The sequence below is a fragment of the Lepidochelys kempii genome, chromosome 21, assembly GCF_965140285.1.
Source record: "Lepidochelys kempii isolate rLepKem1 chromosome 21, rLepKem1.hap1, whole genome shotgun sequence".
NCBI classification, from domain to species: domain Eukaryota; kingdom Metazoa; phylum Chordata; order Testudines; family Cheloniidae; genus Lepidochelys; species Lepidochelys kempii.
Window position 1 is genome coordinate 8,084,269 of NC_136400.1, and position 24,892 is coordinate 8,109,160.

General features: G+C 51.7%; 1 protein-coding gene across 10 annotated transcripts in view; it reads right to left on the reverse strand.

Annotated features, from left to right (window-relative positions):
* Positions 1–7,196: 7,196 nt before the first annotated feature.
* The window catches only part of SOX13 (SRY-box transcription factor 13), a 90,752-nt gene continuing 73,056 nt past the window's right edge, over positions 7,197–24,892 (reverse strand). For 8 of the 10 annotated variants that reach the window (XM_073319825.2, XM_073319826.2, XM_073319824.2 and 5 more), the window contains 8 exons: positions 24,701–24,815; positions 23,707–23,789; positions 23,452–23,611; positions 22,666–22,775; positions 21,868–21,964; positions 19,958–20,101; positions 12,250–12,466; positions 7,197–11,091 (listed from right to left, as the gene is read on the reverse strand). In XM_073319825.2, the coding sequence (XP_073175926.1) occupies positions 10,812–11,091; positions 12,250–12,466; positions 19,958–20,101; positions 21,868–21,964; positions 22,666–22,775; positions 23,452–23,611; positions 23,707–23,789; positions 24,701–24,815 (1,206 nt within the window). In that variant the 3' untranslated portion in view covers positions 7,197–10,811. The remainder of the gene's footprint in view (positions 11,092–12,249; positions 12,467–19,957; positions 20,102–21,867; positions 21,965–22,665; positions 22,776–23,451; positions 23,612–23,706; positions 23,790–24,700; positions 24,816–24,892) is intronic. The other 2 variants (XM_073319831.2, XM_073319832.2) reach the window with 2 other exon arrangements.

Consider the following 24,892-nt stretch of genomic DNA (forward strand, 5'->3'; position numbering starts at 1 on the left):
GAAATGTGAAATTCATTTATGTCTTTGTTATTATTATTCCTCCCAGATTATTCCTCCCAGGGCCAGATTTTCAAGACCTCAGCATCCCCTCTCAGGGACAGGTTTTCAGAGGAACTCAGCATCCATTTAAGGGCCTAAATCAGAGCAAGGTTTTCAAATATGTACAGCACCCAGCAGGTCTCATTTTAACAGTGCCCAGCCCCCTCAAACATGCACCTACTGTGCTGAGAGTCTCTGCAAGCCCCAGCTCACTGTTTTCTAGCTAGTCCTGCAATCTTAAGGCTCCATCTTGGCAGGGTTCATTCCATTGACTAGCACCAGGTGCAATTCCTTCCTGCAGGAGAGAAAAGATTTTAAAGCTACAGGGCTCCTATTCCAGCCAGCCAAGGGGGGAGGATTGTGCAAAACCACTGTCCTGCCTCTAGAGGGACCCGTTAGGAGCTCTCCAGAGCTGGGCAAAACCCAGCCAGTTTGCGTCACAGGGCATGAAGAGATGACTGTTTTCTCTGGGTTTTTAACCATGTGATACAAAACTGCCACCCCCAAATTTTGAGTTCAAACTAGCGTGGAACGGCATTAAGTGCTGTAAATGGGGGCACCTGGCTTGGCACTCATTGCACAGTCCTACACTCTCTCTAACCGGGCTTTTCCATCTCCAACATCTATGAGCCCTGCGACGTTCTGATGTTACAACCAGAGAGTTCTGGAGAGCCCCTCCTGTTCCTAGAGCCGACCAGGACTTGCTGTACCGGGACTTCAATAAACAGCAGCATTGGTGCGGTGCAGCGCAGTGTTAAGGGCTCCCATTCCCCCTCCTGGGAACAGTCTGCATTCGGCTCCCTGATTCTGCACCAGGCTTTCTTGGGTGTGATGGGTGGGGCAACGTGTGCGAGATGCAGCCATGTCCCGGCTTGGCTCGTCCCCGCGGTGATGCCCTTACTTGCCACTCAGCAGGAAGGCACAAGGCAGGTCAGCGAGCTACAGCAGTGGGTCTTAGTTTCTCCCACCGCCTCTTCCTATCCCTGTTCTGACCCTTCCTGCAGGCTCCTACCACAGCTGGTTGCTGCAGCCTGGTGAGTCTTCCTTCAGAGGGGAATCTAGTACTTAAAAGTGAAAAGGCCTTCCAGCCTGCCAGTCCTATTAGGTCAACATTGAAACTGTTAAAGAGCCATTCAAGTGGTAAAGAAGCCATCTAACAGGCATTTGCCAACTCCCAAGTATATACTGTCACTTTCTGAATTTACTGACACAAACAGTTGGCTGTTACTGTCATATTTACTCAGAACATGTTAGTCTACAAGACCTTAGTTTAAAAATGGCTTTAAAAATATTTCAGTCGTGTGTTGCTGACGATTATAAAAAAACACGTCTCTTTAAAAAAAGCCTTCCATAGATTTTGGTTTTTTTAGATGTCTGAGCTGAGTACGCATCTTTAACCTTAAATGCTTGGCTCTTCAGCCATGTCATTTTTTTAAATAAATCCTTCAAAAGCCCACCCTTATCGAAAATACACCTGTGAGCCCGGGCTGCCGTCGGGCATAGGGGCACCAGTTTAATAACACTGAATAGGGCCCCATAAATCCTAAGGACGGCCCTGCACCCAATCCCATTAACATGCACCTGCGTCCCTTAGGCTCTGCTGAAGATACACCCCCCCTCCCGCCACCCTGCCTGCTGCACTAGGTACTAGAGGGTTCCTAGACATGGAGTGCTCCATGCAGCCTCAATACCAGTCATGTCTCGCAGTCTTATGGTGCCTTTCCGCTCCATGGCTGCCAAAGTGCGTGAAAGGCTGTGATCCAAGTTCAATGGTGTTGGGCAAGGGGTGAAGGCAAGATACACCTGGGCAAGTGGGTGTGAGTAAGGGAGGCTAACACCATCTCGCGGCGCCTCTTTGCTGAGTCCAAGGTGATGTAACGTCCATGCTGCAGGGCCCTGGAGCACACGTCCTCAGTTTAGCCTCAGCCCTTATTTTGCCCCCCAGTGATGCCAATGGGAGTTTTGCAGAGGACTCCAGCGAGAGCAGGGTCAGCCCCTGTATACTGGAACAACTGCACCGCTGCTGAAATGCAGCCACCCCCTGTGAGGGAGCAGCATGCCCTGGTCGTCTGACACACAGCATCCAGCAATGAAGCACGGGGCAGGGAGTGAATTGAAGGCAAATGCCACGTGCAAGGGAATGTGCAGAGACCAGGTCAACTCCTCAGCTGGTGTCAAGCCACGTAGCTCTGTTGATGGCACTGGGATCCTGCTGACTGATGCCAGCGGAGACTCTGGCTCGGGGACTTAGGGACGCAGGGTAGAACTACCCACCAGCTAGGTTAGCGCCCCTACCCCGGAGCAGCCTGCCACGGATCTTTCCCAGAACCACTGCTTCACTCTGCCACAGCCTCTTTAAGCCAAGTACATTTGATAATGAAGCCTTACAACCCCTTTGTGAACAGTATTATTTCCAGCTTACACAGGGGCAAGGTGAAGCAAGGAGAGGGTTATGGGACTTGCCCAAACCAGTATGGCTCTGTGTGTGTCTCCTATTGGTGCTGCTTTGCTCAGTGCCAGGACCTAGTGAGGCTCTCAGATGAGCAGGTGGATTCAGAGTGGGTCTGCTGTGCCCAAAATACAGTTGTCTGGTAAAAATACTTTGGCAGCTGGCACATCTGCCACTCTTATGGCCTGGGAGGAAAGCACCCCTCCACTCCAGCAGCAGGGATTTGAACTAGGGATGCTCTCACAGTCCAGCACCGTGCCTTAACCCACATGCCAGAGCTTGTCCTTAGCTGAAGGGGCTCAATCTTTCCTGTTGAAGCTGTTGCACTTAGTAGCCATAGTCAACTATGTGTTGGGCCAGAGAGACTACTCCAGCCGTTCCCGGTCTAGGCCAGTGGTCTGCACATTCAACGGGGCTGGCTGAGCCTCAGGTTCCAGTCCTGGTGTTCATTTCTCTACACGCGTGTGAGGCTTCCCCATTAGACCTTGGTTCCTGAGCCCTGGCAGGACTGTCAAGCTTAGTAGGAGTTGTAGAGCTTTTTCTGCCCGGCACAAAATAGAGCCCCCATTACAGCTTTTTGCTCCGCCACCAAACAGCTCCAGGGATGGGACACGTGCCTTGGCTGGGGAACGCCCACCTGCACGCCCCTAATTTGGAGCAGGGCCTCACCCTGGGTCCCCACACCCCCACGGCAAAGCCTAACCACGAGCCTATCGGGGAACCCATCTTCCTTGCAACGCAGTGCCACGTTGTATGTAAATAATGAAATATGCAGGGGGCGACAGAAAGAAAGCAGCTGTGCTTTTCCTACACTCTACCCCCAGGGTGGGTTAGGGCGTCCGCCTGGGGGCAGCAACTGCTCCTGCTCCGTTGTGCAGTAAGTAATTGGCTATGCATTGGGCCAGAGAGAATGGCTTAGGTGCTTGCCTTGCCTATGAGATTGATCGGGCCACTTCAGTTCCCTCCGCATTTCGTTGTGTGTCCTGATTGTGCCCAGTTGCTCTGGGCTGAAGACCTAGTGGGGCTCTCACAGTCAGGGTGCGTGTTCTGAGTGCATCCACCCCGCACAAAAGATAGCTGCAGGTTAGCTATTTTGGGGGACCCACAGCTCAGCCCCTCCTCCACTCATGGTCACGTCCTTACTTAAATTTCCACACGTAGGAGTGTGCTACGCTGCCTGTAGCCTATGGCTCAGCTCCGGCAGGACTCTCAAGCTAGGTGTGTACGTGTGTGCACAGAGCTTTTCTGCCCTGTTCAAAAGGGAGCGAGACATTAAGACTTTTTGCAGCCAGGTCCCCTCACCTGAGCTGTGGGAAGCTTTTATTCCTGCTTTGGACCAGGTCTTCTACCTTTCCACACCGAGCTCTAAGTACAAGGCTCCAGGGTAACCCAGAGCAAGGCACCCTCAATCTCTCCTGTTGAAGGTGTTCCACTTGGTATTAAACAAACATACATATACATTGGGCCAGAGAGAACATGAGAAACAGTTTGACTCTGCAGCCCAGTAGCTGGGGCCTCTCAGCTGTGAGGTATCCGAGTCAGGATCAAGTCCCTGCCTAGAGACGTGTGAAGCCACCTAGGTCTTGATGCTGCCGATTCTTGAGTTCATTTTTTGCTGGTGGAGCCCATCACACAGGTAAGTGCTTGGAGCTGACCGTAGCAGTTTTTCATGCACACACATCTCTCCACCCCACACTTCAGGACACGCACCTGAAAGGGGAAACCCCACCTCTGAATTCCTGATTTGGAGCAGAGCTCAAATCAAGGCCTCCTACATACTATGGCCATGTACTAGCCACCAACCTTCAGGACACTCCCCGTCCCTCGATCTCTCCTGTTTAATGCACAGTAGGACAGCTTTAACAAGTAAACATGAGTTGGGCCAGAGAGATTAACTGCCTCCCAAGCCCTATTGCTAAGGGTGTCAAGCTGCCTTCCTGGTGCCACTGAGCTTCTTGGTGTCGTGGCTCTCACGCTAGGTATTCAGAGCACATCTACCATGCCCAGAGTATAGCGGGATGTTTGAATTCTTGTGGCAGGCAGCTCCACCCCTCGTCCCAGCAGCCAGGCCCCTTTCCTCCAGTGTAGAACACCCTCTGAATCCCTGGTTTGGAGCTGGCGTTTTGTATGCTGGGAATTGGGGCAAGGAATGAAAGCTGACTAGTTCATAGCCCCAGAGAGCTCCCGAACCACTGGGTTAGAGCCTCCCTCTCTTGCACGCTGGTCCAAAATATCTTTTATTATTTATAAAAAGTGGAAGTTTCCCCAGGAGAGGCCTACCCCGATACCCTGTCCTCGGGGGGCTAGAGCATTCTCCCAAGAAGTGGGAAACCTAGGTTCAAAATCCCTGCTGCAAATCAGCCAGAGCAGGCATCGGAAAACATGTCTCTCACCTCTCACGCAAGCGGCCTAAACCCTGGGCACGTAGCAATAGCAAGGGCGGGGGCTCTCTCTGCTTCTAGGGCACAGGTGGGTCAGTCACAGAACTCCAAGAGCCCGTTCGGAGCTGAGAATCCCCAGCGGCTGGCGGTGGCTCTCCTTAGGCCAGCGTTAGGCACCTGACCACCTTTGAGGCCCCTCCTCCCTTTTTCTTGCTGGCTTAGCTCAGGGGCTCCCTGTGCAGCTTGCTGCTTTCTGTGAATACCTTTGTGAGGAGCCTCACTCTCTCTCTTCAAGGCCTGGGGAGCCAGCTCAGGGCTGTGAATTCACAAGTCCCCTTTGTGAATCTTGCACAAGGTCACCCAGCAGGCCAACGGCAGAAAGAAGAACAGGACCCAGCTCTCCTGGCTCCCAGTGCGCTGCACTATCTACCAGGATGCACTGTCTCCCCTAACAGAGACTCAAGCCACAATTGGGAGAGTGGTCACCGCTGAATTTGTGTAGCTGGTGGCCCCACTGAGAACAGCAGATATTATTTAGGAAGAGGTGGCTATGCCACCCTGGCTTTGGGTGAGGAGCAGGGACCACCTTTCTGCAAATTACTCCCTTTCCAAATAAAGACCTGCTACACCCGGTTCACAGGTCAGCAGCGAGGGCAAAGACCCCTCAGTGACTCCGCTCCACTCTGCGAGGGGACCAGAATTTCCACAGACCTCTATCTGCATGTAAAAACCTTTAATATGAAGATTGTTTCACAGCGACACCTCCTCTGGAGCTCACACAGGCTGGGGGTAGTGCTTTGCGTGAACTAGGGCTGCTATTCTCCCTTGCAAGTTCCCTGCGTCCCTCCCACCCCCCTACATCTCCCCAACCTCCCTCCACTGCCCTCTCCCCCCATTCTCCCTCTCATACCAGGGGCTCTGTGGGCTTCCCCATTAACCTTCCCCACAAGCCAGGGGCTGTGTGTGCCCCTACACCCCTTTCCCCCCATACCAGGATTCCCCCCCTTGCCTGGGATTATGTGGGACCCCATTCTCCCTTCTCTCTATACCAAGGTCCTGCATTCTCTCCCTCCTTCCCAGGGACTCTGTGCCCTCCCGCCTTTCCTCACTGTTCTTTCACACCGACTTCTCTTCAGCTGCTGCTTCTTCTCGGCCATGTGGCTCGTGAGTCCGAAAGGAGACCTTTCCCCCCCGTCTCTCACCCCCAAAGAAAGACTTTTAAAGCAACCAGGCTGAGAAGCAGCTGGATTAATTCCCCACGGTGTGATATGAAAACCAAGAGGAACATAACCCCCAGCACCCAAGGGAATTAAACGCTGGGTAACGCCTTTCCCCCACAGACACCCCTTCTTATCATTATTCTTATCCTCTTATCCGCTTTCATTTTTCAGACCCAGATTGTTCTCTACAGTCATCCACTCACAAGCAGAAACAAGTGAAACTTCGTAAACAGCAGCAGTTCCCCCCCTTGCCACTAGAGGGCAGGGGGCCATAGCATTTGGCTTGCACGCCCAGCCCTGGGTTTCAAACTGGGGGGCACGCCCGGTGCGGGCGGGGGGCAGAGCGCGAGGATCAGTTCCGTTTGTTAACAACCTCTGGGTGAACAGCAACATCAATGTCCAAAGGGGGCCACAGCACAAAACGTGTGGGTTCCTCAGCTACTCTGCGTGAGGCATCGGGTGCAGGGGATGGAAGCCCCCTCCGCCCCCCGATAGGGCCATCGCATCCGGATGCTGGGCAGTGGAAAGTATCTAACCCCAGGCGACATTTGGAGCAGACTCCTCTCAGATTCATCAGCACAAGGGCACCCTCGGAAACCCACCGCCATGCACCAAGGGGGCCGCAGGACACCCATTTCTCAGCCGGCTGAGCCTGCAGCCAGAGGCTTGATACAAGAGTGACGGGTGGGAGAAAAGGAAAATGAGGTAGGCAGGCAAGAGGTAGGAATCGTTAGGCGGAGACAGACTACAGACAGGACTTCGCAATGCTGTCACCCATGCCAACCCAATGGGGATCTCTGTCCCGGACCACATGGATGTTTGCCAGCCAACGTCAGCCGTGGAGCTCAGGGAGTCGAGACAGGTGCTTTGACAGCCAAAGGTGATGGGGTTGATCCTGGTGCTGACGATCAATCTAGACAAGGGGTGGAGGGGCACAATGAAGAGAGTGCTGATAGTAAGACAAGAGAGGCCACACCAGGAAAGAAAAAGCATCAGGAAGGACGAAAGTGAAGGAGAATGAGGAGGGGCGGGGAGGGAGGAAGAGAAACCGCACCCCTCTCCCTCCGTGATCTGTTCCCCAAAGCAGAACAGCCCAGATCTCTGCTCCAAAACATCCTCTTTATTGAGCCAAGAGGGGAAAAACAAAAACAAAAACCCCACCGTTGTAAACAAGTATGTGAAATATACAGGTTAAGTTACTCGTCGTCTTATTAACAAAATAAAGCTCTATCTATATTTACAGTCATAAAAAAAAACAAAAAACAGCTGGTTCCTTGGGCACATCTGGGGCCGATTTACAGAACGGGGGATGATTCCTATTTCCAATGCATTCCTGCCTGTCCAGTCCCCTTCCTCCCGTCCCTTCCCCCTTAGCCCCCCTAACCTGGACCCCAGGGGCTTGTCAAGGACACCACAGGAGGGGCAGGTGTAATAAATAACGGAGAAAGGGACCCTTACAGGGGCTGAGCCCTACCATGGAAAAGCCAGCACCAGCTGGGGCAGATATGCCACCGGGCCTTTGAGGGGATCCTGAGGTTCAGCCTACCCGCACGCACCCGTCCCCTCAGTTCAGTTTTGCCCTGAATCTGGGGACCACTGTTCACTCAGACGCTCTCTGTCTCGCATACAAACGCGCCGCTTTCTGACAGAGCAACCTGTGCTGTGCCTACCTTCGGCTGGACACCAGGGTGACGGGACCCCAAATCACTACAGGGGGTTATGAGAGAACTCTAGAGAAGCTCTCCTTCTCCCAGCATGGCTGACTTGTGCAGCAGTTTAGGAAGGAGACACTTTTCTCAGCCTGGGGATGCCCCCAGTCTGGAAGTTGCTGCACTGACAAAGGAACAAGCAAAACAAACCACAAGAAATTCGAGGTTGCGAGGAACCAAGCCCAGGCCAGGAAAGGGGCCCACGCCCCAGGCCAGAAAGGGAGTGCTGCGTATAGGTGACAACGGTTGAAATAAGGACAGCAGCAGGTGAGAGAAGAAGAAGAAGAAGAAAGAGGGCCAGATCCTCAGCTTGTGTAAATCAGCAGAGGTCCATCAGCTTCAATACAGCTATGCTGATTTAGACCAGCTGGGGCTCTGATGCACAGTTCTTAAGCTGGATACAAGATCGAGCGGCCAAGTCAGGTCAGCCAGTTGTTGCCATGTCTACCCTGGAGATTTAGGGATTCACCCCATTTAACCCAGGCCTGCCTGGGCCTGCCTCCCTCCATAAAGGCAACCAGTTACAGCAAAGTGATCTCGGGCAGCTCTTCTCCAGGGGCCGCGTGTTCCCTATCAAGGCCCCAGGCCGTACGCCTCTAGCAGCCACCAGGTGGGGCGCCAGAGTCCGGAGGTGTGTAAGTAAAGCAGAACCCCCCTCCAATAACACGATCCTGAGGGGGAATCTTTGCCAAGCAGCATTAAAGCCAGATCAGGGAGGGGGCGGAGAAGAGAAGCACCTGCAGAGGACCACCTCCCCTCGCCTCCATCCACAGCGCAGGCCAGGGGGACGTCCAGCAGCTCTCGCTGTTAGCGGCCACCTGAGCTGCTGGGGCTCTTCCCTCCCACTGCAGCCTGGGCCATGCTAGGGAAGGGACTCTGCAGGTGACAGGATCCCAGCTGTCAGAATGGACCTCGCCTTCCTGCCAGCCAGGACTAACTCCCTGCCTGTGGGCTGCTGGCTTGTTTTGGATGCCATTTCAGCTCCTGCCACCAGGGAGAGCCAGGGTCCCATGCTGGGACCTGGTTTCCAGCCCTGAGGCATAGCCTGTATCATACCTCCAGCCAGGAGGATTTGCTTGGGGAGGTGAAGAGAACACAGCTGGCATGCTCCGTTGCGACAGTGGCTGGCAAAGTGTGTCGGCTCAGACGGATTTGCAAAGCTGTAGGAGACCCGCAAGAGCGGCACAGGCCCTCCGGTAGCCAATGGGGTTCACCTGGGGGAGCCGCAGGGGAATCCCAACCCGAGGGTCCCAGTCTGCTACAAGCACCGTTAGCCAATGCCGTGCCGCTGGGACAGGCTGGGGCTCCGTGCCTGTCCCATGCCGGGAGCTGAGCCCTCTGCAGCAGAATGCCCTGCCATGCCACTGCAAAGAAACGGGCAGCAGCTTTATTTACAAACTGGGCCAGAGCTGTCAGGAGGATAAAAGGCTCCTCGGAGACCTCGGCTCTTACTCATGCTAGTCAAGAGCTAAAAATGGCTCCATGGGAATTTACTGGCAGGGTTCAGAGAGCAAGGGGGGGGGAACGAGAGAAAGAAAGGCCCGAGCAAAGGAGCGGGGGGCGAGGGCGGGGTGGGCTGGCACACAGACTGAATGAGGAACAAGTGTTCCACCCAGACATTTGCTTTGGAGAAATGAAAAGGCCCCAGAGAGCCTGGCTGAATGGTGGCAACTGTGTTGTTCCTGTTGCAGCTGGCAGGGCCCCGAACAGGTGAGGATTCTCCTCAGCTGGCTGCACAACAGGGCCGGGATGGGGGGAAGACAATGGACAAAGGTCTTCCCAGCCGCTGGGGTCTTTCCTTATTTAACCCTCGCAGAGCCAGGGCTGCCCAGAGGCAAATGCATTTGTAACGCTGGGGGCAGGTTAAGTTTTCCAGCCCTCTTCCCCCATCCCCACGCATCCTGTTAGCTTAACGGCAGGAGAGTCTCGGGAGGCGTTTCCCATATGGGCTGTTTGTAGCTCACTTGGGACCCTCCACCAACTGCTCTGAGCCCCATGCTCCAAGCGGGCCTGGATCTGCAGCCCTAGAGAGAGGGCTCCCATGAAGTGGGTTTGTTCCTTAGCCAGCAGGGAGCCAGGAGGAGGTAGCACCCGTCCCCAATGCAGTGGGGGACTCCGGATGGACCTTGGTGCCTAAGGATAAGAGGGAGTGGAGGGAAGCCCACGCCTACCTGCATCTCCTCTGTGCGGGGATTTCTCCCCCACAGGCCTGGCTCTCCGCGCACAACATGGCTCAGCCAAGGGGAGCTGGGCTCCTCCACATCCAACTAACCCCGCAGCACCTCACCCGGAAGCCCGTCTTTAAACATCCTGCTGCTCATGCTGGCGAGAGGCCTGCCCGGCAGGGAGCCATTAACCCATGCCCCTGCAACCTCCGGAGGGAGAAAGCTGGATTCCACAGGGGCAGTTTCTGGATCCGCTGTGCAGTAGCTCCCCACGTTCACAGCTCCGCCATCCTAGAGCTGCATCCCCTCCCGCTTTAGCTAGCTTTTACACAGCCTTGGGATTGCTCTGCCCCCATGCTGAGGGGCCAGGCACCTCCCTCCTCTGTGCCACAAGGAAATATCCAGATGTCAGCTCATGCCAAGCACCATCCCCGTTGCTGCTTGGGTAAATGCATTATACAGCAGAGCTGGAACCTCTTCCTTCTGGACGGGCGAATGAGCCAAGGCTCCCCCCAGGCTGTGCGCGTTGGCATGCACACTTCCCGTTGTCCCCCGCACACCACTATATACATCCAGCACAGCCCTGCATGCCAGGCCATTCGGGGGGCAAGGGCGGCCCAGCTGCAAAGAGCTCTGCACGCAGAGGGGTTCGCAAGCGACCCCCTGAATCTAGTCACTTCCCAGATCAGGGAGCCATGCTGTGATGGCAGTTCTCCCCAAGCCCCCATTCCCATCTCCTCCCCACTCAGTCAGGTCTTCAGTTCCAGTCCCAGGCGGGGGAACACTGCAAAATCTGCTGCTGCTCCCCGCTTCACACACGCGCACCCCGCCCCGCCCCGGCTCTCTGCTCAGTCTGTGAGCACCACCAGTTCCCCGTCGCTCTTGTCCTCGCCCTCGGAGTCCTCGCCCTCGCTGTACCGGTACATCTCGCCATCCACCACCGAGTGCCCGTCCTCCCCGCCGTCACCCTCTTGCGACTTGAGGCTGCGTGTGTTGACAATGACCGGCATGTTGGGGTCCATGCTGCGGGGCAGGCAGTGCTCCACCAGCGGTGGCACCAGCTGCATGCTCACCGGCCTCTGGTACAGGACATCTGATGAAGAGGCTTGCATCTGACTACCCTGGGGCCTGCAAAGCAGGAGATCACAGTCACCGTCCCTGGGCATTAGAGCTGGTTGGGAAAGGGGCTCCCACCCTCCCTTGGAAAATTCCAATGAAAATGAGGGGGGGAAAAAAAAAAGGCATGTTGAAATTTTCTCCTGAAAATTAGAGTTTTCAGTGGAAAACCCCAAACCAGAAATATTTTGGCCAAACACAAATATTTCAATTAGGAAAGGCTGCCGTGGTGTCTCATGGGAGTTGTAGTTCTGGGGTCTCATGACCCCATTTTCTTCTATAGGTTCGGCTCCCTGTTTGGACAACACCTGCCATGATGCACCCTGGTCTCTCCTCATGGTGAAAGGAGGCAGTTGAATCATGGGAGATGTATTCCAGCTGAGGAGACCAGCTCATGGGGGAAACTGAACTACATCTCCCATGAGGCACCCCAGTGGCATTTTTGAACCAAAATGCGTCAGTTTTCAAGACAAAAAATCCAAAATTTTCCTCGGAAAGCAGAAACTTTTCATAAAAAATGTCATGCAATTGAAAACTCTTATTTTCCATTAAAAACAGTTTTGAGGGGAAATTATTGACGAGCCTTACTGGGGATTCTCTCTTCCTTCTGGTCTTTCTGGCCCACAGCCCCTTTGCAGTATTGAATTAACCACCTTTCTCTCGGCTACTGTATACATGGATAGATACAGCGCAATAAACTGGCTAGCATGTCTGTGCACCACTACACCTTACTAGATGGGCTCAGCTGTGTGTCATAGAACCCGCAACTGCTAACAGCTAATGGAGAGTTTCCTTTCCAACCAGAAGTGGTGCTTCTAGGGCATCAGGATGTGGGGTTTCATCCTCACTACACCCAAAATAAGTTCTTAGTGGCCAAGGTATGTAACACAACAACTACTGGGAGATCCTAGGGTTCCCCATTGCCCTGGACATATACTGACACTGCTAATCATGTCCTGCTGATCTAACCTGCACTGCGATTTCAACAGGATGCAGTATTGCTCTTCACTTCCTGTCTAAACTTCTGTGCAGCACTGTTATGCCCTGTGTTCCACCCCAGCATTGTTTGCAATTCAGCAGCTGGCAGCTACAGACAAAGGCACTTTTTCAGGGCAGTGGGGGGGAAGGGGAAATGCAGGTATACGGGGACCAAAAGAGATGGAGCCTCACGCTATCAAGTAGCCCTGCCTGGTGTCTTGCCGTCTGTTCCTCATCAGCGCCTTGTACTCGCCCACGCGCAGCCGCTTCCCCTCCACAATGCAGGTGCGCTTTGGCCGCGGCTTGTATTTGTAGTCGGGATACTTCTCCAGGTGCTGCCGGCTCAGCCGCGCCTGCTCCTCATAATAGGGCTGCTTCTCTTGGTTCGTCATCGATTTCCACCGGGATCCTGGGAAGAGAGAATGCAAGGTAGAGAGATTCACTGAGCTGTTATGTTTGCCTTTTGAAACTCCTCACCATCCGTGGCCATCACTGGGGACAAAACCCAGGTCCTCCTCCAATGCCTCTAACATTTGAGCTGGAAGAATAACCATGTCAGCTGGTAGCAGTAGTAGGCTGTTATCCACTCAAGTTACCTGCCACTTGATGCAGCATAGATTTTGCAGCACATTCTGTTACACCTTTAAAGCCCTCTCTCCTGAAGCTGAACAGGCTGGATGGAGGGAGGAAGGCATTAGATAAGGACTCTCACAATCTTCCCCAAACTCCCAGAGTGGCAACAGAAGCAGCGGGGATATTTTCTTCTTTCCACCTCTGGGCCTGAGCAACAACAAAGTGCCTCACCAGATAAGTGATTCTCCAGGAGTGCTCCCAATGCTTCACAAACATTAATGAAGCCCCCCAATCCTCTTCAAAGGTAGGTCCATATTCCCAATTTTACATATGGGGAAACTGAGCCACAGAGCTTCGGGAAAGCGATTTGCCCAAGGCTGCACAGTGAGTCTGTGTCAGAGCTTGGAAAAGAATCCAGAAGCCACAATGCTTTAGCCTGCCACAGTATCAGTCCTTTCCTTCAAAACACCATGGCTAGTGGTCCAAACAGTAGTCTGGGAGCAAGACAGCCCAGGGTTCTATTCCCAAATCCTTCTAGAGCCTTAGGCAAGTCATAATTTTCCACTGCCTCAGTTTCTGCATCTGTAAAATGGATGCACACAGCACTTCCCATCTGTGAGGTGCCTAGCACACTGCTAGCTCTGTAAAATTAACAGTCTATAATAAAGCATCTCTGTTTGCCTGGGAAGTTCCGAGTTTAGATAACCAACCAAATTAAATAAATAAATCCTTCTTTGGAGAAGGCTGCCATTAGGGTTAAGGCACTGTATGGAGACTCAGGAGATGGGGGTTCAATTCCTGGCTCTGCAACAGCTTCCACCTGTGACCTTGGGCACATCACTTAGGTCTTGTCTACATGGGAAAGTTTTGCTGGTTATACCAGTATACTGTGGTTATATCAGTCTAACTCCCAAGTGGACACTTAAGAGTGGGTTTTTCCATTTAGCTTAAACCCATTCCTAACTAGCTTCAGTTAAACCAAAATAAGAGAGTCCACACAGGACTTTGCACCGGTGTAACTGAACCAATTTAAATTAAACCAATGCAATTTCCCCATGTAGACAAGGCCTCAGTCTAGGAGCTACTGTGCTAACAATCAAATAGACGTTATGGAGGCAGGGGAAGAAACTGTTATTTGCATACAACGACATCTGAAAAAAAGAGGAGCCACTCAACTCAAGTGACTTGTGCAGGACATTGTCTTTGATTGGCAGGTGCTGAGAGGTATGCCAAGCCGCAGCAAGACAATGCAGTCACAGGGGACACAGGATATCAAGGGCACAGAGGAATGTAGGGCTATTCCACGGTGCCTGCTCCCATTTAAATGTGATTATCCAGGCCATTGTTAACAGCCAGTCCACCTGTCGTGAAAGAGAATGCCTCCCCCCGCCCTTCCCTGCCGCTGACCTTTCTGCGTCACCTCTCGTCCTGGACTTTTCATTCTTTTTCCCTCACAAAAGGTATGGCAAGCAGGTGCTGCAGCTAAAATAGACAGTCCTGCCATGTGACTCGAATTCCCCGGGCTCGCTGACCTTTGTTGTCATCCCTGCCAAGGTCCAGAGCAGGCGGGGAAAACAGGGGAGCGGTGCACAGAATGCAGGCCGGACAGAAAGGGAAGGTCACACTCAACCAGCAAGCCTGGGGAAGGGGCAGGAGAGAAACACCTTACTTTTGTCACGGGAACGGGGCCTGCTCCCCAGAAAATAACGGGGGCCTTTGGATCAGGCCTCAGGGTAAAAGTAGGTCAGTTCAGATACAAGACAGACCCCTGCTCAGAGCTAGACAAAGTCAAACCTTACATCTGATGGCCCTTCTCTCGCCCTCCCCTTTGTCCCAGATGCTTTCATGTCCATCGTGCCACGGATGCTGTGAATACACAGACATGCACAGCTAGCCCGCACAGGAGCTTAGATCTCACCTGCTGCACCGCGACCAAGTTTAAAGAATACGGTCAGCGTAGGGGGTCCCATGCTCCTGGCAAAGTACAGTCTCAGACTCATCCTTTCTCTCCTGCCTTTTACATTACACCCAGCTCTCCCTACTCCCAGAACTGCCAGGGATTGGGGGAGTGGAAACTCTCCCTTCTAGTACAGCCATATGAACCTCACACTGCCCTGGAAGACTACTGTGTGTCCAGTTTAACCGATCCACAGCTGCAAGGCAGCGAAAACCAGCTGAGAGCTAAGCCACTCACAGGAGACAGAACCCAGGTTCTACGGCACACAATCCCAGTCGGTCCCACTTGTTATGTGTGGATGGAGCGACGCACCCACCAGCTGGCAAACACTCAAACCATCTCTACCTCTGCCTCAGCTGTTACATTTCACGTCAAAAAGCAATAGTAAGGTTCAAACACGATGGGTCCGGATCTCTGTTGCCTGGAGAGTTATTTACACAAATGCAAACCGGGGGCTTTCCAATCCAATTCCTTTGTACCGATGTAAATATTGTACATGGCATAGGGAAAGGGAGAATCCAGCATAGATCAGATATGAAATATGCAGGAGAATAAGTGTTTTGGGAGTAGCCCCTAGCTGTGCACACAGCATAGCACTGACGGTCTGTCACGCTGTATATTAGGGTAAAATGCCTGCAAACGCATGTCATGTTTGTTCAGATTACCGACCAACTGCATGGCATGTTTTACTCAAAGATCTCAAAGCACTTAAACCTGACAACACCCCTGTGCAGTAGGGAAATATTATACCAATGTGGAATTGAGGCACAGGGGTGTTAATGGACTTGCCCCAGGTCATACAGCAATTCAGAGCATGAGCTGGAATAGAACCCAGGAGTCGGGACTCCCACTCCTCTGTTCTAGCCAACAGGGCGACACTCCCATAGAAGTATCTTATGCACAGATCGCCAGGACCAGCCATGCCTCCGGAAGATACACACGGACAACCACAGATTGGGCAAGTACCAGCTCCATGCCTCTGGATACAAAAAGACACCCACCACTAGTGTTCTCTACCTCTGCTAAATGTGCAGAAATGAATATAGACTGCCAAAACAAGAACCTCACCAGTTATTTAAAGCTACATAATTACATTAGCAGCCAGCACACCACAACGTGGCTGTTCCTGACACCCTCCAAACGCTGTGGGTTGCCATAAGTAACAGATCAGATCCTAACATAGTGATTCTTCAGAGGGAGAAGCTTTGTTCATTGCAGAGCTGCTAAAAGGAGCAAGAGACCAAATTAAAAGCATGCTCTGAGGGTAACCCACAAACCCCTGCATTGTGCTAATGCGCACTTGTTACTAGCAGTCTGGATGGACTCCTCAGAGACCACACCAGAGTCTTTAAAATAGCAAGCCTACCGAAGCTGGGACAAAGCAATTCGACATGAGACCACGGCGCGGGGTGCATGGTGAGGTGTGTTGGAGGCCTTTGCAGAATGCTATAGTCCAGGGGCATTGATACACGGAGCAGAATAAAGGGTGTGAGGGTCTGACAGACACTCTTGTGATATAAAAATCTATATGAAATATTTACACCCAACACTTAAAATTGTAAAACAAGACACAGTGACAGGAAAAGCTCAGGATTGAACCCTCATGTAGAGAGAGTCATTACAATATTCTAGAAAGGTAAAATCTTATTACTGTCACCTCTTGGTTGGTGCAGGGCTCTGGGAGTCAGGACTCCTGGGTTCTGTTCCCAGCTCTGGGAGGAGAGTGTGGTTCAGAGCAGATCACTGTGCATCAGGACTCCTGGGTTCTATTTCCCAGCTCGGACAGTGTTATGATCTTGGGGAGGTCACTTAGGGGCTAAATGCTGTGAGATCCCATTGTCTTCAGCGGGATCAGATAGCAGCACCCAGCCCCTCTGCAGGTTGGAGAAGTTTTGCCCTTCTGTGGAACAGAGCTAGAAGAATTTACGTCTCACAGGGCAGAGTAAGGCTTAATGCATGTAAAAGCGCTTTCAGATGTTCCGATGAAAAGTGCTGTAACTGCAGAATATTATTTGAATTAAAACTGAAGCGCATAGTGCCAGGTGTAAACACGCCTGCCCTTCACCTCTGGATTTATTTGGGGCGGGGGAGGGGGAGGGTCACACCATGCTTATGCCACAAGTGTGCTGAATTTGGTGGGATCAGACTACGCTCTCATGGACATTTCCCACACGCACGTCACAAAAATTGTCCCTGTTGTCTCAGTCCAGGGGACATTCTGCAGCTTCACAGCAGGGAAATGGCTGGCCAGGGTTCAGGTGCATTGGCAGGGTAGCAGATGTCTGGCTGGCCTGGAAGGAGATGCACTGGCAGAGCGGTCGGGGGACTCAGGACTGGACTGACGGGGTTGGAGCAGATCGGGAATTAGGTACACGGGCAGAGCTGGGTGGGGGAAGTTTGCTTGCACTATTAGTCCATTACTTTCATGAGCCCCATGCCATAGACCACCAGGGAAGAAGCTTCCTTTTACAGCTGCATTTGCACGGCCAGTTCTCTGACCCCTGGCCTCCCATCTGACTTGAGCCAGGATTTGATCTGGGTTCTGGTTTCTAGCCTGCGACACTGAGGATCATCTGAAAGAAGAGTGGGGGAAGGAGGGAACCAGGGTTGATAAAAATCAATGATTTTTTTTTTAAATCTTTTTTTTTTTAATTTAAATCGGATTTTTTTGATAAAATGCTTTTTGAGGAAAAAATCTATCTAAAGATAGTTTTAATTAAGATACATTATAGCTCAAAGATATCTCATCATGGAATAGGGATTATAAATTCTAATTCTATAGTATGAGACAGTATATTCATGTAATGTGTAAGAAAAGTTTTGTAAATGAGTTCCAGTAGTTCATGGATTAGGGACCCAATCTTACGGGGTTCCAGGGTCTTCCGTACAGAGTATTTAGGTTAATCTTTCTATCTACCCAATGGGACTCAGTGCTCAGTCTAGAAGATACCATCAGAGATGCTTAGTTTTGCACTTCTCAAACTGGATTTGTCTCCAGAGATAACATGCGTGTTAACAGCAAAACGGTTTTAAATTAATTAATTAAATAAATAATATACAGAGGTGAGAAATAACAGACCTCAACCCTATTGTCCCTCTGCAAATTTGTGTACACAGAGCCAACCCCTTACCTCTCTCTACAAGTGCAAAATTTCAAAAAATTCAATGAATAGAAGATTCTTGAGGGCGGAATAGATCTGGACAAGGAGAAGGAGTCTGGAGATAAATGTGAGAAGAGAGGGACAGGCAGTAGAAACAAAAGTGTAACTGTTTGAGCAGCATATTCCAGAAATCTTGAGGTCTTTTTGAGTGTAGCCTTCATTGATTTGAGATCTACCATACCATTCTCTCACTAGAAAGGAAAACTTATAATGGCAGCAGGCCATAAGAGAGACCTAGTTTCGGAATAAGACCCATTCAAGAAATATATGTTTGCTGATGATGTTTTAAAGAAAGTCACACCAGTGAACTGGTGGAAGTCACTTAAGCACTTGGATTCAGAGACTGTTGAAGTGATAATCTCACTTTTAACAGCAGTAGCTTCTTTTGCTGGTGTAGAGAGAATATTTTCTTCCTTTGGACTAATTCATTCCAAAATTGAGAAATCGTTTGGGACCTGAAAAAGCAGGAAAGCTTGTTTTTCTTTTCCAAATTATGAACAAACAGGAAAATGAAGGTGAAGACAACTGAGTTAGCTGTAAAAGCCAATATTTTAAGATTCTCATGTTGACCTGGCTGACATGGTCAATTTAATTTTTTTTTTTTTAATATTTCTTGTAACTATTTTAGTTAAAAACAATTTTAACAAAAACAAACCTGATTTTAAAAAACTGGAATGTTTAATTAAATTCAAAAATTCATATACTTGTTTTGTTAAAGTATTATATGTTTGCTGTTGAAGAAAAGAATCCAGAATACATAACGTTGTTGTTTTAGTTAAATAAAACAATTTAAAATGTCTGTCTGATGATGTTCTCCTCCTAATACACATGGCAAGAAAATCCTCCAAATATTAATGTTAACCTGGTGAATTGGAGATATTTATGAAATCATTGGGAAGTGAACTATCTGCTTCAATTACCTTTGGTAAATGAAAAAACAAACAAACAAACAAACAATCATTCATTTTCTGATATAGATGTAAAACTAATTTGAAAAGTTTTCAAAATAAATCACGTTAAAAATGTACAGTGTGTACCTTCTAAAAATGAAACCTACATCTGTCTCCGAGTTGTGAAGAATATGTATTAAGGTTAGAACAACCAACAAGAATGCACTTTTATGTAGAAATCCATGATTAAATTGAGCCTTCCTGACTAGTGACTTAAATCAAATCCATCCTGGAGGGAACATTCGGGCTGTGGAACTGAGGTTACAATCCATCAATGAATGGGGCTCGGGGAAAGCCCAGCTGCTATAAGAAATATCCTGGTCTTTCCTTTACCGGGGATCATTGTCAAAGTGAGTTAGCTCCTAGCTGCCCAAACACCTGCCATTCCGATTCCAGCTCGGACACCAGGGAAACAAAAGCCTGCCGCTCTCCATCATGTCCCACCACTGACCTCTCCACCAGGGAAGCTTTCTCCTCTGCACGATTAGCTCATTCCCACAGCTCTAATGTGTCTCCACTAGTCAAATCATACCAGATACCAGTGCATCTCACTGGTGTCTTATCTCCCTCTCACCCCAGCTAAGACATGCTTAGACAAGCTCAGAAAAGATTAGATAAGGATGGACAGATAGCCTTGTCTTTTGAAGATTATCTCCTCACTACCAACCCCTCTTTCCATAGCCAGGAACCACACTGGTTCTTATCCTCAGAGCTCACACGCTAAGCACATTTAGGCCTGGTTGATGGTTGGCATCGAGGGAAAGCACCAAGTGCTGCAGAAAATGGGGCAACATCTGATGCTTTCCCCCAAAAAACAATGCACAGCCCCAGGACCCAATGTGATGCCAAGGGGCACCGTGCTGCTGGAGAGGCTGACTTTGGGGAGAGACGCACAAAAGAGTGGTCCTAGCCACTTGTGGCCAGTGAAGTGATATTCAGCACCAGCCTTTCCTTCCTCCTCTTGGTGCAGAATGGTGTATTTTTATGGCCCTGCTGCTTTGCTGGGTCAGTGCATCCATGTATCGGTTTGGAGGATCCAGACTCTTGCAACAAGCTGTCCCGGGAGAGAGGAGGGGGCTGCTTCTGTCATTTCATCCTAGCTCAGAGCCCTTTGGCCAGCTGTAGGCTGCATGGCATTAGCAGTAGGCAGTGGCTGATGGTTGCATGGGTCAGCAAAACAGCTCGGCAGATTCCACATCATTGGGAGTAGCCCAGCACGGAAAGCCCACCCCACCCTCGCTTGCCCCCGGGACATTTACCCAGGATCTTGCTGATACTGGAGTTGTGCATGTCCGGGAAGGCCTGCAAAATCTTTCGCCTCTCGTCCTTGGCCCACACCATGAAAGCATTCATGGGCCGCTTTATGTGGTTGTTGTTCCTGGACTCGGGGAAGTGTCGTGAGCCTGTTAGGAGCACAGCAAGGAAGAGCCAGTTAAAAGACAGGGAAAGTGAGGACCAAACACAAGATACAAAACGGTGACCAAGGTGGTAAGAGTCTCCCCTGCAAGGGGGTTTTACACATAAGAATAAGGGGCACTTGATGCTGCACTGGATTCTCACCACAGAGACTGAGGCTCAAATCCTTGAGAGCCTCCATTTTTAGGAGCCCAACTGGACAAATCCTGGGGTTGTGAGTTCTCAGATCCTCTGGAAAAATAAATCTCCTGTCTTTAAGAGCCTGATTTTTCAGGGGTGCTGAGCACTTGCAGCTCCCCTGAACTTTCACTGGAGTCAGCACTTCTGAAAAGCAGGCCCTGGGTGTCTCCTGTCAGGCACTCAGATGCTGGGGCATGCAAAGCTAACGGGCGCTTTGGGGAAGTCTGGCCTAAGGGGACTGGCTGGGTCTTAGCTCAGTCCCTAGTTGACATTTAGCCCCTTTAACCTTTAGGAAAGGCTTAGCATCGACCCCGAGGGGCCTCAGCCGCACTGGGGGAGGGGTCCCTGACTAGAACAGCAGAGGCGGAGGTGAGAGCAACGTGAACAGCCTGTCTGTACTGTGCACGTCTCGTGCCAGGACTTTTAGCCCATCACTGGCATTAGTCAAAGTCAGTCCACGCACAGGCACTTGGCCGCCCCACCTGTGGGGCCAGAGACCCTTGAACGCCTTCCCAAGCCATGGCCCATCCCTTAGGCCACCTTCCCTCCCGCTGGCTCTTTTGGACCAATCAAGAGCCAGGATTTGGCTGTACCTGGCCAGCTGAGGAGAAGGGCAGGGACTGGCTCCTGTCTATCATAAGCCCACCAGGAGCAGCTCCCACACCAGTGGGCACAGGGGCCATGCTGGCGGCGCTAGGGTGCAGCTGTGGTCCGTTGAGTCTCTGTTGGCGTAGAGATCCCTTGGTGCAGACCACCCCCAGAATCAAGGAGCCATAACCCACTCCCTGATGGTCCCCGCCTCAATCTAGCCTTTTCTCAAAGACTTTATGCCACCCTTGTGGATGACATGAAGCTCCACCCACTTCCATGACATCATTGTCTCCATAGTAACTAACGGGCTTTGAGCAAAAGGATCAAAAATTGACTTTTTTTTTTTAAATGAAGGTGAAACCAAGCAAAATAAAGTGGAATTAAGTGAACTACACAATGGTGCAAGATGCCACGTTTCTACTTCCCCTTTCTGAGCCCTCTGGGGGATGGGCCCAGCCACAAGTGGTTAGCGTGGCCTTCCCTGGCTGCCTGCCACCTCTCTTCATGGCTTCCTATGCCTCGGAGCACCACATGTTCATTCTGTATCAACAGCGCCATTTCAATACAAAAAGTGCTAATTTAGCTGTAACACTGACCATCCCCATCAGCTGGGGAGAACAGCAGAGCAGGGCTGCAGGAAATCAACCAAGTGACCACAAATGAAACTCCTACCCATCTCAAATAAGCACTTCCCTTATATTAGGTCTTTGCTATTCTCTTCTGGCTGTTTATTTCAACGTATGTAGCGCAACCCGAAGAGAGACACGGGGCTAGCTAGCCAGGTCAAGAAAGAAGAAGGGGTGGGGGAAGAATGGAAAAGGAAAAAATAAGAGAAGAACAGAAGAAAAGAGAAGGAAAAGTGATGCATTTTCTCCCATTCAGCCCAGCCCCAGGGAATCCCCACTGCAGTGGGTGTCCAAAGTGCTTAGAACCTCTCATGATCAGGCCCAGAGTAAGCCTCACACAGAGAATGTGTCCTTACCATCCACATCGCAGGTTAACATGGACTCGTCCAGTCTGTGCATGCACGTCTCCTCCATCCGCTCCTTCATGGACGAGGAATCCAAGCCCATTTGGTCCTGCAGGCCCGTGGAGAGCAGAAGTTATGGCCAGTTACCAACACAAGTAAGGTCACTGGTGGCAGACTGACCGGCAGTGAACCATCCCCCATGGGAGCATGTCCAGCACTTCCTTGTCTCATGGGCAGGCAATCCAGCCAGCAGCTCTTGACTGGGCAACTGTCAGGCAAGGACTTCAGCCATGTGCACAACACAGGGATGAGTTTCGGACAGGATTGCCTGGGTTCTAGTGTGTGGTACACAGTCCCTGAGATCCACTCCCTGGGTCTCCGGCATACACCACACTCAGCATCGTCTACCTGGGGAGGATGCTCCACTCCCAACCCGCAGTGCCCTTATGGAAAAGGGGGCCTATATGGTATAACAAGAGAGACAACCAACAGCACTCTGCAGACATGCCTGGGAACCTCAATAGGGTTTCATAGGAATGAGGTTCTTTCTCCAGAGGGTGTTTCTCAACCAACCTACGGAATGCTACAGCCTGGAGACAATTCTCCATTCAATTCTTGAAGATAGTCTGAAGGAACCTATAGAAAAGGGATTTTCTATTACATCCTATAGGGCTCTTCCCCTAAGCCCCCCCTCCTTTATATCCATTCACACCCTCCCCCTGGTCACTCTGCACTGAGCTGTCTCCTCTCAGATCTCCCCCTTCTACCAGGGACCAGCCTCTTGGCACTGCCAGTCCCAATGTCACTCACCTTCCGGTAGGGGTTATTCAGAGAGCTCTCAGTCACCCCGCTATGGCAGTGCAGGAGTTGCCGTGCATCCTGGAGTGCTTTAGTGATGGCGTCCCCCTCTCCCAGAAATCCTGAGGATGAACACCCAGCGCAGAACACGTCACAGCCAGCACCTTGTCTTTGCATAGGCCCCGTACACCCAAGAACGAATGGGGTTACTCCCAGCCATCGGAGCCATGAATCTAGCTAAGAGACATCTAGAGCCTCTAGTTTCTCATTGCCGACACATTCCCTATTAGCATCGAGCAAGGGAAGCAGAGGGTTCAAATCAGAAAGCTTGGTCTCCCACTATTCCATCCGCACCACCCAGGACTCCAGCTACTCCACCCAGGGAGCCCTCCAGCCTGGGTGCTTCTTCCCAGTAGGTGGTTTTCTTCTTCCTCTGGGCATGGAGCACATTTCTTCTTCCACCCTGGATCTCTCTTTGGGTGGGTGGGGTTTGAGAAGGCTGCCTAGAGACCCTTCCATCTCCCAGCATCAGTACAGACAACTCGGTTTCTCCCAGAGAGAGTCGCCCATCTTGCTTTCCCCAGAACTGCCCTGAACATCAGAGCAGGCAAGTCCCTGAACAATGGACCAGCTCCCCTGGTCTAGGGAGAGATTCTCTCCCCGTGGGGAGGAGGGAGATGGAGAACCACTAGGATCCCGCGAGCGTGTTTCCTCTGTAAGGAACACACCCGCATGACAGAGCAGGCTGGGGATGAAGGCAAGGGATGCCCAGCAGAGAGCACGTCTGAGGGTACCTACCCAGAGGCAGACTGGGAGGGCTGGACTGAAGGTCTCTCGTGACCCCGTGGTTAGGAGTGAGGGACCGGCAGCTGCTCATCTTCAAGCTGGGTGAGCTGGAGGCACTGGAGAGCTCAGAGCTTTTGGGTTTGGCCGTTAGGTTCAGTGGCTGTGAAGACTCCTGGGTGGAGGGGAGGAGACAGGGAGAAGGGAAGAGTGAGGCACGTCCCTGGGTCATGCTGGGTCCCCAGGAGGACGGCAGATTCAGGACAGTACCTGCATCTGGAGGTGGCCTGAGCCGGCGGGTCTCTTCAGTGTCGGAGGGGGAGGGCTGTGCAGCAACTGCATGGGGTACTCCACTGCAGAGAGGACAGCGAGAGGGAAGTTGGCCAATGAGGTCACAACAGGTACTTCGCACGCAGCCTGCTACCAGAAGCAAAGGGCAGGTGGGATCTACTTAGGCCTTGTCTGGGCCTGGAACCGGCCCCGATTTCCAGCCCAGCACCGTGGCACTGCACGAGAGATTTGCATGGGGGGAGCTAACCCCTGCTAGAAACCAGCCTGCCAGCGGGGCTAGTTCAAAGTGCAGACCCACGGGATAGCAAGGATTCAAGTATATTACGATTATTTCTATTACGGTCGCACCTAGAGGTCCCAACTGACCTAGAGAGGGGAAAGGCAGCAGCAGTGCGAGTTCCACACTCTGCATGCCACTACCCTGCCCAAGTGGCACCACAGAGCGCCAGCAGCGAGGTGGTCGGACCAGCTAATCCAGCAGCCAGTCCGCGCTCAGCTGTCGGCTTGCACAGCACCAAGGACGCTGCAGCCAGATTCAGTGACAACAGGAAAGCCGGCTCGCACCGCCTGGGCTTTCAGGAGTGGTTTCACTCCCACCCGGATGGCCAGCCAGAGATGGGCCAAGGTGACCTCAGTCAGATCACCAGAAACCTGCCAGGGAAAGCAATTTGCCTCCCTACCACCAGCCAAAAAAAGTCACGGTTTATCTCCCCCACCACCCCACCCCATCTCAGCTTCTTAGACAACTTTCCCTGGCTCTCCCTGAGCTTCCAAACCCCGAGTTCGCAGCCCGAGGAATGGCAGGAAAGGGAGAGTGTCCTGATTATGTAGAGGGTATTTCTGAGGGGAGTCCACGCTCCCACCCAGACCTCTTCCCCCACCCTTTGAAAGCCACCTCTCCCCCTTTCTGCTCACCGCAGTCGCTTTCCCTGCCCTGATCCCCATAATACTGTACCCCCTCTGCCTTCCTTACCTGGCTTGCAAGGGATGGGCTGGATGGGAAGTGCTAGCTGGGAGTCTGAGGTCACAGGGAGAGGCTGGTGGCTGGGAGGAAAGGCTGGAATCATCACATAGGGCATATTGACCTGCTGGAGAGAGAGACACCAAATCACCTTTGCGGGACAGGGCAGCTGGGCCGCGGGGGGCTAATCCCCACTCGCAATGG